The 13,611-nt window shown below is 41.6% G+C and overlaps 1 protein-coding gene across 3 annotated transcripts; it reads left to right on the top strand.

The window, feature by feature from the left end:
• Positions 1-69: 69 nt before the first annotated feature.
• On the top strand, positions 70-8,406 carry LOC111980289 (cornifelin homolog B). 3 transcript variants are annotated; one of them, XM_024011009.1, is made up of 5 exons: positions 70-183; positions 409-561; positions 754-995; positions 1,356-1,492; positions 7,742-8,406. In XM_024011009.1, the coding sequence occupies exons 2-5, from the start codon at positions 521-523 to the stop codon at positions 7,871-7,873; spliced, it is 552 nt and encodes a 183-aa protein (XP_023866777.1). In that variant the 5' UTR covers positions 70-183; positions 409-520; the 3' UTR covers positions 7,874-8,406. The 3 variants fall into 3 exon arrangements, with proteins under 3 accessions (XP_023866777.1, XP_023866778.1, XP_023866776.1); XM_024011010.1 differs by having other exon boundaries at positions 414-561; XM_024011008.1 differs by having other exon boundaries at positions 509-561.
• Positions 8,407-13,611: the final 5,205 nt, after the last annotated feature.

The following is a 13,611-nucleotide window of genomic DNA, read 5'->3' on the forward strand; positions in this document are numbered from 1 at the left end:
CATAAAGACCGCACCAAAAAAAGCAGATCTGATCAGGTCGATGTGCGTTCATTGAGCGGAAATGTTTAAGACGGCAACCACGAGTACGTGCAGACGCTCGCTTATTTGTGTCTTTGGTTGTGAGCGACTCATTTGCCGTTACTACAGATCTCTGGAAGCACGTTGCTGGTGTCTATGATTAAGGTAAGTGTCGTGTTTTCTTATACAATTATTTTCTTTTTGGCACTGCTGTCAATGCCTGGGTGAGTATTCTTTGTCTTAGGGAGAGCTCTGTTGGGGGTATGAACCTTTCATCCGCAGGCTCTAGTTGGCTGGCTAGCTCTGGCCCCGCTGGTGGTGTGCCATTTGCACTGTAGAGGGTGTTACGAGCCCCTAGAAAAGGAGGACCAAAATGTGTTATCTTCCCAGAGCAGCCACTGGCAGGGCTGCTGCGCTCTAGCCCTATCTGGAGAAGCACACCCCGTCTTAGTGGGAAGCTCACGCAGTCTCCCCCCTCCTTCCCTGGCAGGGAGCAGTCAGCATGGAGGATACCACAGCCATAGTCACAGCCACCACAGACCAGTAAGTTTTTGGCCCTTATCAGTAGAGATGACCGTTGTTGGGTGTAATACATCATTCCAACATGTTCTTAAGCCCTTTTGGAGGTGTTATGTTTATTTATTTAACCCCTATTCGGGCCACATTGCAGTACTGCTAATCCTACATTAATTTCTATACTTTAAATGCCGTTTCTGTTTGTCTTGTTTATCTCAGTTGTGCACCAGTCACCAAAGCAGCATTGCAGCAGGCCCCAGGTTATGAAGAGGAAGCCGGGGGCTGGGACATAGGAACAGGAAGTGCAGGTTGGAACCCACAGAGTGCTGCTGCTGCGATGGAACTTCCCGTTCTCACGCAGCCTGGCTTGGGGGTAACCAAGACGACAGTGACCACGATCACTCAGACTGGAGGGGACTGGAACAGCAGCCTGTTCAACGTGTGTGGAGACGGGACAACATGTGAGGCAGACATAGCCCTGGGCTTATCTCACTGCATTGCACACACACTCAGGCTAAGTGTCAAAGTTACTGGTTTGGGTAACTGAACTGGTCAAATGGTGGATGGCTGTACTGCTATCTTACATGGGCCTACTGCCTGTTATGCTCTACCTTTGTTAATTAAGGAAATTCAGTGTTTTCATAGAGGATTTATCATGGAGATGACGATTCTCTTGCATGATACCACATCAAATCTATCAACACTCTGTAGGGTTGCTAAACATGTATTTAAATTTAAAGTTGTCTAAACAACTACTACTATCTTGTTGAGAGTTGCAGAGAACTAAACTTAGCCCTATATTTCTCTTTCCGCCCATGCAGGTCTCTTAGGGGCCTTTGTGCCCTGCTGCCTAGACCTGAGTCTGGCCCACCACTATGGGGAGTGTCTGTGTTTGCCCCTGCTCCCTGGCTCCACGTTTGCCATGCGGGTGGGCATCAGGGAGAGATACAAGATACGGGTGAGGATTGTTACGCAATAGTGAAGAGGAGGTTTATTGGGTGTTATTGAGGTCGATGTCCGTGTGGAAATTGGTGACGTCATCACGTTTTATTAAATATAACACTGTGGGTCCATACTTGCAAGCGTTTCGATAAAGTTTACGTTTTAAAATGTTTCTCCATATGCATACCAGCCAAAAATCAGACGTAGTTGCGCTTGATAAAATGCTACATGTTAGCTGTTCCCAAAAGATTAACTGACACATTTAGCTCGATACTAACTTCACCGGCAGTCATTATTTCCTGTAAAAAAAATGATGCATCAGCCAYTTACAAATGTTGACGTCGTTGGACGTGACAGATATCAAACGACACCATATGCTAATCGAAGGTACTAAAACACGTACTAAATTTCAACTGGAGGAATGACTCAGTGTAGTGATCCTGGCTCCAGGTAATTTTTGCAGTTTGCTGCAAGTTTGAATCCCAGGTGAGGTATTGTTTTTTTCCTTTGAAATGTAGAATTACATTTAATGTGTAGTGAAGGGAAGTGCAGCCAACACATTGAAAATGAAGATTAAGAATACATTTAACGAGGAACTGCATCTTTCTATAGCCTTGTAGACAAGCACTGCTGATAATCAAGTTTATTAGCCTACAAACACTGAGTGCACACCCTTTTGCCCTCAGAACAGCCTCAATTCGTCGTGGCATGGACTCTACAATGTGTTGAAAGCGTTCCACAGGGATGCTGGCCCATGTTGACTCCAATGCTTCCCACAGTTGTGTCAAGTTGGCTGGATGTCCTTTGGGTGCTGGATCATTCTTGATGCACACATGGGAAACTGAGTGTGAAAAACCCAGCAGCCTTGCAGTTCTTGACACACTCAAACCGGTGAGCCTGGCACCTACTGTACTGCCATACCCCGTTCAAAGGCACTTAAGTCTTTTGTCTTGCCTATTCACCCTCTGAATGGCACACATCACACAATCCATGTCTCAAGGTTTAAAATCCTTCTTAAACATGTCTCCACCCCTTCATCTACACTGATTGATTGAAGTGGATTTAGCAAGTGATTTCAATAAGGGTTCAGCTGGCCAGCCTGTCATGGAAAGAGGTGTACCTAATATTTTGTACACTGTATATTACATAGATGTGTAAGCTACACTTACATGTACAATGTTTTATATACATTATTAGAATCATCCACTTCGTCACATATGCGTAATTTGAATCGAGCGTTGAGGACCTCAAACCCACAGTTACTGTATCCAATTGATTAACAGTTGACKTGTTTAGTGGTGTACTGTATGCCACCTGGCAGTGATTGTAATGGAGCTACATGACCGCTATTTGCCAAGACCATAAGGCTCTTCCACTTTTTTTACAATGTAGTATACACTTAAATGTTGTATAGATCTCCTTTATCTTTTTCCCAAAAAAGCACATGGATGTGTTTGAAACAGATAAGTAAAAATGTGGGATTTTGTCATATGTGCAAAAACCTGCCTCTTGAACATTAGTAGCTCGTAGCCTAGTCAAGGATGCACCATGAGATATTGTCACACTACAATTGTGATGGGCCAAGTGGAACAAAAGAATACCTTAAAATATCCCTCATGGCCAAGTTGACCTATTTTCAGAAATGGATAGCTTGGGGCTATAAGGTTGTATCTTTGTCAAAGGGTTTGACAGCCTTGTTCTGTCCAATGTTCTCTACCTATATAGTACTCTAAATACCCAAATTCATGTTAAGTTCAAAATAATACAAGATAAAAATTGCAGCATTTAAACCAGTAAAGGTTCGGAACTTTAAAGCCAATTATCTCAGAATCATCTTTTTGCAGAACCTTATTGTTCCAAACTCTCAAAATACCATTGGTTGGTGGATTTAAAGTCTGTCTTTGATAGGCTGATGCAGAATTTGACAATCACTGCCAGGAGGTCAGGTTAGCATAGGGCTAAATGTGCCAGGTTATCTAATGGGAACAGATAACATGCAGCGTTTTATCACGTTCTATTTTAATTGGCAGAATTTTTATTTAAACGTTCACTTTTGTAATGTTCCTAAATATGGACCCCGGGTGTAAGCAAAAGTTTGAGTTTGACCTTGAGTGTGTTGACGCTAGAGACTTCCTGTTTTTTTGCATGGGCTCCGTCTCAATCCACTGAATCCGCCGGTGTTGGCCATTCACCTATGCGGTAGACAGGCGTTTCCCAAAATCAGTGTTTGTCAGACATGAGAGGATGCAGAAAGGTTACTTTTCACAAAAACATCTGAAGTCCGAACGGTTTGAGACAAACGATTTGGACCCCACCATCAAAATAAGACTCACGAACACAGATATGGTGGCTGTTTCGGAAGACTCGTCTGACTGTAAACCAGTACCGGACAGTAAAAACGAATAGGAGATACTGTAGAATGTGCCAAAACTAAAGGGGTAAAATTTGAGAAATAAATATACAGTGGCAAGAAAAAGTATGTGAACCCTTTGGAATTATCTGGATTTCTGCATAAATTGGTCATAAAATTAGATCTGATCATCTAAGTCACAACAACAGACAACACAGTCTGCGTAAACTAATAACACACAAATTGTTGTATTTTTCTTGTCTATGTTGAATACATAATTTAAACATTCACAGTGTAGGTTTGAAAAAGTATGTGACCCCCTACACTAATGACTTCTCGAAAAGCTAATTGGAGTCAGGAGTCGGCAAACCTGGAGTACAATCATTGAGACGAGATTGGAGATGTTTTTCTAGAGGTGCCCTGCCCCATAAAAAAACCTTCACAAAATTTGAGTTTGCTATTCAAGAGAAGCATTGCCTGATGTGAACCATGCCTCGAACAAAAGAGATCTCAGAAGACCCAAGATTAAGAATTGTTGACTTGCATAAAGCTGGAAAGGGTTACAAAAGTATCACTAAAAGCCTTGATGTTCATCAATGGTAAGACAAATTGTCTATAAATTGAGGAAAGTTCAGCACTGTTGCGAATCTCCCTAGGAGTGGCCATCCTGCAAAGATGACTGCAAGAGCACAGCGCAGAATGCTTAATGAGGTTAAGAAGAATCCTAGAGTGTCAGCTAAAGACTTAAAGAAATCTCTGGAACATGCTAACATCTCTGTTGATGAGTCTACGATACGTAAAACACTAAACAAGCATGGTGTTCATGGGAGGACACCACGGAAGAAGCCACTGCTGTCCCCAAAAAACATTGCTGCACGTCTGAAGTTCGCAAAAGAGCATCTGGATGTTCCACAGCGCTACTGGCAAAATATTCWATGTACAGATGAAAATACAGTTGAGTTGTTTGGAAGGAACACACAAAACTGTGTGGAGAAAAAAAGGCACTGCACACCAACATCAACCTCATCCCAGCTGTAAAGTATGGTGAAGGGAGCATTATGGTTTTTGGTTGCTTTGTTGCCGAAGGGCCTGGACAGCTTGCTATAACTGCCGGAAAAATGAATTCTCAAGTTCATGAAGACATTTTGCAGGAGAATGTTAGGCTAATCTGTCCTCCAATTGAAGCTCAACAGAAGTTGGGTGATGCAACAGAACGACGACCCATAACACAGAAGTAAATCAACAACAGAATGGCTTCAATTGAAGAAAATACGCCTTCTGTAGTGGACCAGTCAGAGTCCTGACCTCAACCCGATTGAGATGCTGTGGCATGACCTCGAGAGCTGTTCACACCAGACATCCCAAGAATATTGTTGAACTGAAACAGTTTTGTAAAGAGGAATGGTCCAGAATTCCTCTTGACCATTGTGCAGGTCTGATCCACGACTACAGAAAACGRTTGGTTGAGGTTATTGCTGCCAAAGGAGGGTCAACCAGTTATTAAAACCAAGGGTTCACTTACTTTTCCCACCCTGCACTGTGAATGTTTACACGGTGTGTTTAATAAAGACATGAAAATGTATAATTGTTTTTGTTATCCGTTTAAGCAGACTGTGTTTGTCTATTGTTGTGACTTAGATGATCAAATTGTATTACCAATTTATGCATAAGTCCAGATAATTCCAAAGGGTTAAAATACTTTTTCTTACCACTGTATATAGATGTTCCTGAGCTTTCTTGTCTCTCAGATATAGGACAGACACTTGAAAAAACAGTTCCTTCTGATGTGTTTTTTTACTATCAGTTTTGCCATGTATGAATGTGTTATTCAATGCGTTTCTATGGCTATAACAGTAAGGCCAAATTCAATGTTTCATCAAATAATTTCGTAATATTTGTTTTCATACCTACAGGGGTCCTAAAATGTAAGATCAAATAGCTAAATGATCCACGGTATGACGGTCTTAAAACAATTGCAAATGTTAGCTTAGTAGATATTGCCCCTAAAGGCTTAGAGACCCAAGAGATGACCTGCTGCTTACTATTCCACATTATTTCAACGCACAGTACGAGTCAAAAGTTTGGACACGCCTACTCATTCAAGGGTTTTTCTGTATTTTTACTATTTTCTACATTTCTCAAAGTGTTAAACAAATCAAAATGTATTTTATATTTGAGATTCTTCTAAGTAGCCACCCTTTGCCTTTTGCATACTCTTTCTCTCAACCAGCTTCACCTGGTATGCTTATCCAACAGTATTGAAGGAGTTCCCACATATGCTGAGCACTTGTTGGTTGCTTTTCCTTCACTCTGTGGTCCAACTCATTCCATAACATCTCACTTGGCCTGTTGGGTGATTGTGGAGGCCAGGTCATCTGATGCAGCACTCCTTCTTTGTCAAATAGCACTTACACAGCCTGTAGGTGTGTTGGGTCATTGATCTGTTGAAAAACAAATGATAGTCCCACTAAGCGCAAACCAGATGTGATGATGTATTGTTGCAGAATGCTGTGGTAGGCATGCTGGTTAAGTGTGCCTTAATCTAAATAAATCACAGACAGTGTCACCAGCAAAGCACACCCACGCCATCACACCTCCATGCTTCACGGTGGGAATCACACATGGGGAGATCATCCGTTCACCTACTCTGCGTCTCACAAAGACACAGCGGTTGGAATCAAAATCTCCAATTTGGACTCATCAGACCAAAGGACAGATTTCCACCGGTGTAATGTCCATTGCTCACTTTTCTTGGCCCAAGCAAGTCTCTTCTTCTTATTGGTGTCCTTTAGTAGTGGTTTCTTTGCAGTAATTCGACCATGAAGGCCTGATTTACAGTCTCCTCTGATCAGTTGATGTTGAGATGTGCAATCTGATGTGCAGTTAACTCTAATGAACGTATCTTCTGCAGCAGAGGTAACTCTAGGTCGTCCTTTCCTGTGGCGGTCCTCATGAGTGCCAGTCATCATAACGCTGGATGGTTTTTGTGACTGCATTTGAAGAAACTTTCAAAGCTCTTGAAATGTTTCGGATTGCCTGACCATGTTTTAAGTAATAATGGACTATCGTTTCTCCTTGCTTATTTGAGCTGTTCTTGCCATAATATGGACTTGGTCTTTCACCAAATAGGGCTATCTTCTCTATACCACCCCTATCTTGTCGCAACACAACTGATTGGCTCAAACGCATTAAGAAGGAAATTAATTCCACAAATGTACTTTTGACACACCTGTTAATTGAAATGCATTCCAGGGGACTACCTCATGAAGATGGTTGAAAGAATGCCAAGAGTGTGCAAAGTTGTCAACAAGGCAAAGGGTGGCTACTTTGAAGAATCTCAAATATATAAAATATTTTTTGATGTTTAACACTTTTTTGGTTACTACATGATTCCATCGTTTTGATGTCTTGCTATTATTCTACAATGTTGAAAATAATAAAAATAAAGAAAAACCCTTGAAWGAGTAGGTGTGTCCAAACATATGACTGGTACATCATTGAAATTATGTGGAAACGACATTGATTCAATCAGTGTGTGCCCAGTGAGTGGGCACAAAAGCAGTGTTCACTCACAGAAAGAACAATTCAGTATCACTGTCTTTATTTCAAGATATTTAGGTTGGACTCTTTGCTAGTGTTAGAACAGCAGTCTTTGACAGCCTGTGAAGAGGATGGCTAGCTGGGAACATGGTGATAGTACAATGAAATGTTTCACTCACATTTACTTTCGCTCTCTCTACTAACAGTGGATCACTTCATTTATTTTGTATGGCATGCGGTTGGCAATTTGTTTGATTTGTTTAGAAGGGACTCAGTAAAAGACCATGCCACCATATTTGTTCTGCAGCCAGGTTTAAGATYGCTAAGCACCCTTTCACCTGAGACCAAATGTGACCCGGCCCTGTGTGTGTGTAGGGCAGTGTCTGTGAGGACTGGACCACGGTGTACTGCTGCTACCCCCTGGCCGTCTGTCAGATGATCCGAGAGATGAAGAGGAGGATGAAGAGCCAGACCTACCAGGTGTCCACTGCACTGGAGTGCTCCTGACAACATGGCTGTGCACTAGGTTCATTAATCCAGGTTAGGACAACATCGCATTCATGTATGTTATGGGATATTAGAATATTCATGACCTAACCTTGGTATCTATAACAACCTTGGCTGTGTATAGAACCTTCAGAGGCTCATGTCATTTCATTTGTACATCACAGGTGTCTGCATATTACTATGTCACAGATGTTTATGTTGATTATTGTAGGTGTCATCATACTACAGGTGCCCATTTGGTTTCTTATGAGCTCTCATTATCATCCAAGGTTTCTGAGGACTTTCTGTTAAAGATGAGTCTGTATATGTTAAATGAATGATGAGTTGGTTGAGTTAAGATCCATTTGGTTAGGGATAATTTTCTTTATTTGGGAGTGGGGACTTGCAGGAGGTTTAGTGTTTTAGCCCATTTACTATCTGTAACATGAGCTACTTCACCAGACAAGGGTTATAAATGTTTGTAAATTAAGTTCATAGCCAAGTTTATGAAACAATCCATGTACGCCATGAAATAATAAAACCCTATTTGCATATTTGTTTTATTTTCAAATTTTATCTACGACAATACCCTGCGGCTYACAATCACGTTAATCTAATTTTGTACGTCCCTCTCTAAACCTCTTGCTAGTCAGCACCAGGATTTGAAAATGTCATTAATTTACAACGCTGGGATGTATCTAAAGGCTGAGTATGCAATTTGTCAAATGTTATTTATGTATTTTTTTTTATATTTAACTAGGTAAATCAGTTAAGAACAAATTCTTATTTACAATGATGGCCTACCCCGGCCAAACCAAGTTCCTTTGGTCTGATGTACATCAACTGTTTATTGCTTCATACAGCGTTATATGTCGAATACAGAACTCGTTTTAAAAGTCTACTACAATGATTTCATAAAAGGAAGTGTAAGTATCCAAATAATCCCTGCCATTTAATCTCCCTGGATTAGAACAGCAGTCTTTATGACAGCCTGTGAAGAGGATGGCTAGCTGGGAACATGGTGATAGTAGCATGGGAATGCTAGGGTTGCATAGCTACTGGTAATTTACCTAAGTTACCATCTTTGTTAATCTATGGTAATTTTGGTAATATACAATACCAGTCAAAAGTTTGGACACCTACTCATTCAAGTTTAAAAAAAAAAAAAAAACAACAACCCTATTTTCTACATTGTAGAATAATAGTGAAGACATCAACACTATGAAATAACACATGGAATCATGTATTAACCAAAAAAGTGAATTATATTTTAGATTTGAGATTCTTCCAAGGAGCCACCCTTTGCCTTGATGACAGCATTGCACACTCTTGGCATTCTCTCAACCAGCTTCTTGAGGTAGTCACCTGGAATGCATTGCAATTAACAGGTGTGCCTTGTTAAACGTTTATTTGTGGAATTTCTTTCCTTGATGCATTTCAGCCAATCAGTTGTGTTGTGACAAGGTAGGGGTGGTATACAGAATATTTGGTAAAATAGCACATTTTGATGTCTTCACTATTATTCTACAATGTAGAAAATAGTAAAAATAAAGAACCTTGGAATGAGTAGGTGTGTCCAAACTTTTGACTGGTACTGTATACTTGAACAACTATGTGCTCATATATAGTATTACTTTTTATGTGTCCATGAGTTTCTTGTGGAGAGATCATATGCTTCAATAGAAAATAGCCTAATTAATGAAAAAAGCATCTCATCAAAAATGGTATTGCCAATTAACTCCAACTATTGCATTTTTTTCACAACTGCCACCAGTTTGGTGTCAATATTTAAAAGACATATTGATGTGATAAAATAAACAATTATAAAAAGGAAAAATACAATCTATAAATACACCAATGGTATTCACTAAGTTAATGGTTTATATTTAGGATAATGTGTTACAGATTTCTCAATTTTTTTTCTCTTTTATTATTTTATATATTTGACATATAATGCCACACAGAGGGCCAGAGATAATAAGACACCTGGGTTCATCTGATGTATCCAAAAGCGTTGGGGCAGTAACCGAAAGGTCGCTGGTTCGAATACCCCCAGCTGACACGGTGAAAAATTTGTCTGTGCCCTTGAATGAGGCACTTGACCCTAATATGCTCCAGGGCTGACCCTGTAAAACAACATATTTCACTGCACCTATCCAGTGAATATGACAACCCTTTTTTTTAATGGTAAAATTCTCCAAAAAACATTAAAGTTACAAAACTTCTGGTAGTTACTGGTAAACAAAGTTTCCAGTAATATACTCTTCATTTGCGAACCTAGGTATTACAGTATCATGATTTCATAGACTCCAATGGTGATCAGCATCATGCCCTCATTATGGAAAAGGTTTCTCAGTCAAATGACAATCTGGTTTGAGCCAGATGGACAGGATAACCTGCTGTATCGCCCAAAGCCTGACGCATGCTTCCCAGTCGAAACAGTTCACGCATATGTTATGACAAAATGTGACGTTTTTGTTCATTTTGGTGTWKGTGCACAAAAAAATTGTTCCGAAGGCAAGTCTATATTCGGTAGCCGAAGTCTACGCCTCTTCGTCTTTAGGGAGTATGCGAGCACAGATGTTTGACTCGCCTAACCGAGTTAAACTATCCGCAAACCAAACCTATGCATACGGACACCTGTAAAGACAATGCTTGATTGTCTTTATGCGTGATTCGAGGCTCCATAGGCATGCAGAGGACAAAATGAGCTCCGTACTGCATCGCCATGTAACTCCCAAATTTTGTAACAATGCGGAGAGCTCCGTATTGCTCCGCGTTGACATGTTTGGTGGGCGGGAGGTCCTGTTTAAACACAAACTCACTCACTTGACAACTTCCTTCACAACAGCTCTGCGCTTCTCGTCGAAGCGCAAGAGGAATGAATGCCCTGACTGCAGAGGCCTTTAGACCAGAAAAGGCTACACTACCAATGTAGACGTCGGATTGACCATGCAAGCGAGCGCATTTTAGTGACCCGTGTCAACAGCAGTTGCATCCAACCCCCTTTACATATACCGACCAGCAGATGGCAGTGTTGCCTCAGAGCTGCAGTACTGCTGCTGCTCTGCTGCCCCCTTGGCTTCTGCATGGAAACGGAAGGCTGTGTGTGTATGTGTGTGTGTGTCCCGCCTGGTGCACCAGGTGTGCAGGTGATGCTGCTGGTCTGTGGTGAGACCCCTGGGGTGCAGGACTGCTGGATCCAAACTACTGCAGAGCCCATGAGATGATGAGAGGGAGGGGAGGGGAAAAACAACAACAGCAGTGATACTGTAGATGCATACACAGCCTCCCTTTGTAGTCTTCTCATACATTTCACAGCGTGGTAGGTTAAATGTTTTATATTTTACACACACTGTCTCAACGCTTATGTTCCATGCAGTGATGTTATAACTGCTCCTGCTTGTTGGTATTCAAATTCCGTTTAAAGGATTGCTTTAAGTGGAATACGCCACTGGGTTTATTGACATTTCTGCAATCCACGTTTTTTTTAACCTTCCTCTTATCTGCCATACCATCCCTCCTACAGAGCATGTCTGTCAATCAGCTTCTAGTAGCACAAGTTTATGGTATGAGTAAGACAAAGGAAGGAAAGGAGGTGTGGTGCAGGGGGATCTGGGAAGTTGGCACAGTGAGTCCCCTTGGTGACTCTATCCAGGGTAACAACAGTCACCTGGGGCTTACATAAGAATCCACTTCCCGGGCAGCAGCACACACGCAGGAGGAGGGCTGTTCTGATATTCGGAGCCTGGCAGTCAGCAAGTTCTGCAGCTAAATAGACAGTTCTACACGGTATAGATTGCCTTTGCCAAAGGAGGGGGATTTCAAACTGAAATATTTCAGTTTTTTCCCGTCTGGGGAAAAAAAGTTGAAACGGGAGGTGTATTTTGTGTTACGCATGCTTTATGCATTGTCAGTCAGACTGTTCCCCAAGGCGGTTAGAGGTTGACAGTCATTATTCAGCCTATTTACCACTGTCCTGATTTTGGAGGGCGAGTCTGCTCTGTGTTTCTCTGATAGTGCCATGGTCCACTGCATCTGTCTTGGCTAGGGGCATGTCTTTGCTGCTTCCCTCTGGAATCCATTTCATCTTGTTTTACCCCCTCCGGCCTTATGAAGGGATGGAAGACCAGGCATGCCTAGTTGGTTAGAAGGACCCCATCTGTCTCTCTTCCTCGTCTTGGTTCACACCTCTAAGCTGAAGTGACATCATCACATGTTGTGGATGGTTGGATTGTTTTTCTGGGACCTGGTGTTGAATAATGTTTCTTATCTTGCTCTACATACAGGCTTCATCAGGTTGTGGCTCCATTGATGTTGTTGCTCTTTCATCTGCCATGGCTGGTGTCTCATGTTGTTGGGTGTTGTTATTAAAGGCTTTCACGGAGGCGACTTGTGGCGAGTGGAATTGATGCTGTGTGTGTGTGTGTGGCACTGATGCAGAGGATAGATCATAGCACCTCTCATTGCTCCTCGCTTTCTTAATGGTTGCTCCTCCTCTCCCTGACGTTGGTTCTGGCTTTGGATGTGGTCCAAAGAGGTTCGTTACCTTGACTATAAACAGATGAGGACAACTACAGAAAAGTGATCAGACTACCAAACAGGTAGAATTTATTTTGCGATTCTAGATCCCTGACTGGAATTATTCATTGTGTTCTTAGGGAATATTGTGACCGGATCTTGTCCAACCCATCCCTCTCTAAACTACTCACACAATCAGCATATCACCCAGCTCTCATTTAATCATAACGACCACACCGCATGACCCCTCACACTCAGTGTACTGCTCTGTTGGTGACAGATTGATAAGATAATGACTGGCATAGCATGAGGGTAAAGAACCTGAAGACAGCACAGCATAAGGTATGCTTGCATTGATGCGCAGATGCACCAGATTTATGCAGAACATCAAAACAAACAGCTATGTGGAGCTCATTAAAACACAATCAGATCCCTAAAATAAACCATATTTATCAAACGATGAAACACACACACCCTCACCCTCATTGTGATAGTGTAACTGTCCTACTGAATGTCACAGTAGGATCCCTAAATCAACATTTTATAACAGATGGACTACCACACCTCGGCATCATTGACATCCTTTCAACAAAGAAATTAAAGTAGAACTGCTCCCTCGACAGGGAAGGCATCCAGATTTCAACTCCAGCAGGGAATTAACTCAATGGCCACAGAGCACTGAACAGCCATTTCATGCAGAAGCCTAGCTGGCTGTGTACATATGTTGTCAAATCAAATACAACAGGTGTAGACTTTACCATGAAATGCTTACTTACAAGCCCTTAACCAACAATGCAGTCAAATAAATAGTTAAGAACATTTTGACAAAATAAATAAAAGTTTTTTTTTTTTTTTTTAACAATTACATTACAATAATGAGGCTATATACAGGGAGTACTGATACCGAATCAATGTGTGGGGGTACAGGTTAGTGGAGGTACTTTGTAAAGTAACTATGCATAGATAATAAACAGCGAGTAGCAACTGTGTAAAAAGAAAGGGGGGGGGGTCAATGTAAATAGGCCGGGTGGCCATTTGATTAATTGTTCAGCAGTCTTATGGCTTGGGGGTAGAAGCTGTTAAGGAGTCTTTTGGTCATAGACTTGGCAGTGTCTGCTGTGCGGTAGCAGAGAGAACAGTCTATGACTTGGATGACTGGAGTCTTTGACATTTTCTTGGGCCATCCTTCCTAGTATATACAGTACCAGTCAAGTTTGGACACACCTACTCATTCAAGA

The sequence above is a fragment of the Salvelinus sp. IW2-2015 genome, linkage group LG20, assembly GCF_002910315.2.
Source record: "Salvelinus sp. IW2-2015 linkage group LG20, ASM291031v2, whole genome shotgun sequence".
Lineage (NCBI taxonomy): Eukaryota > Metazoa > Chordata > Actinopteri > Salmoniformes > Salmonidae > Salvelinus > Salvelinus sp. IW2-2015.

Excerpts from the sequence above, each read along its gene's own strand:
- LOC111980289 (XM_024011008.1), top strand. Across the intron at positions 996-1,355 it reads GTGTGGAGACGGGACAACAT|GTCTCTTAGGGGCCTTTGTG; the intron begins GTGAGGCAGACA and ends CCGCCCATGCAG. Across the intron at positions 1,493-7,741 it reads GGGAGAGATACAAGATACGG|GGCAGTGTCTGTGAGGACTG; the intron begins GTGAGGATTGTT and ends GTGTGTGTGTAG.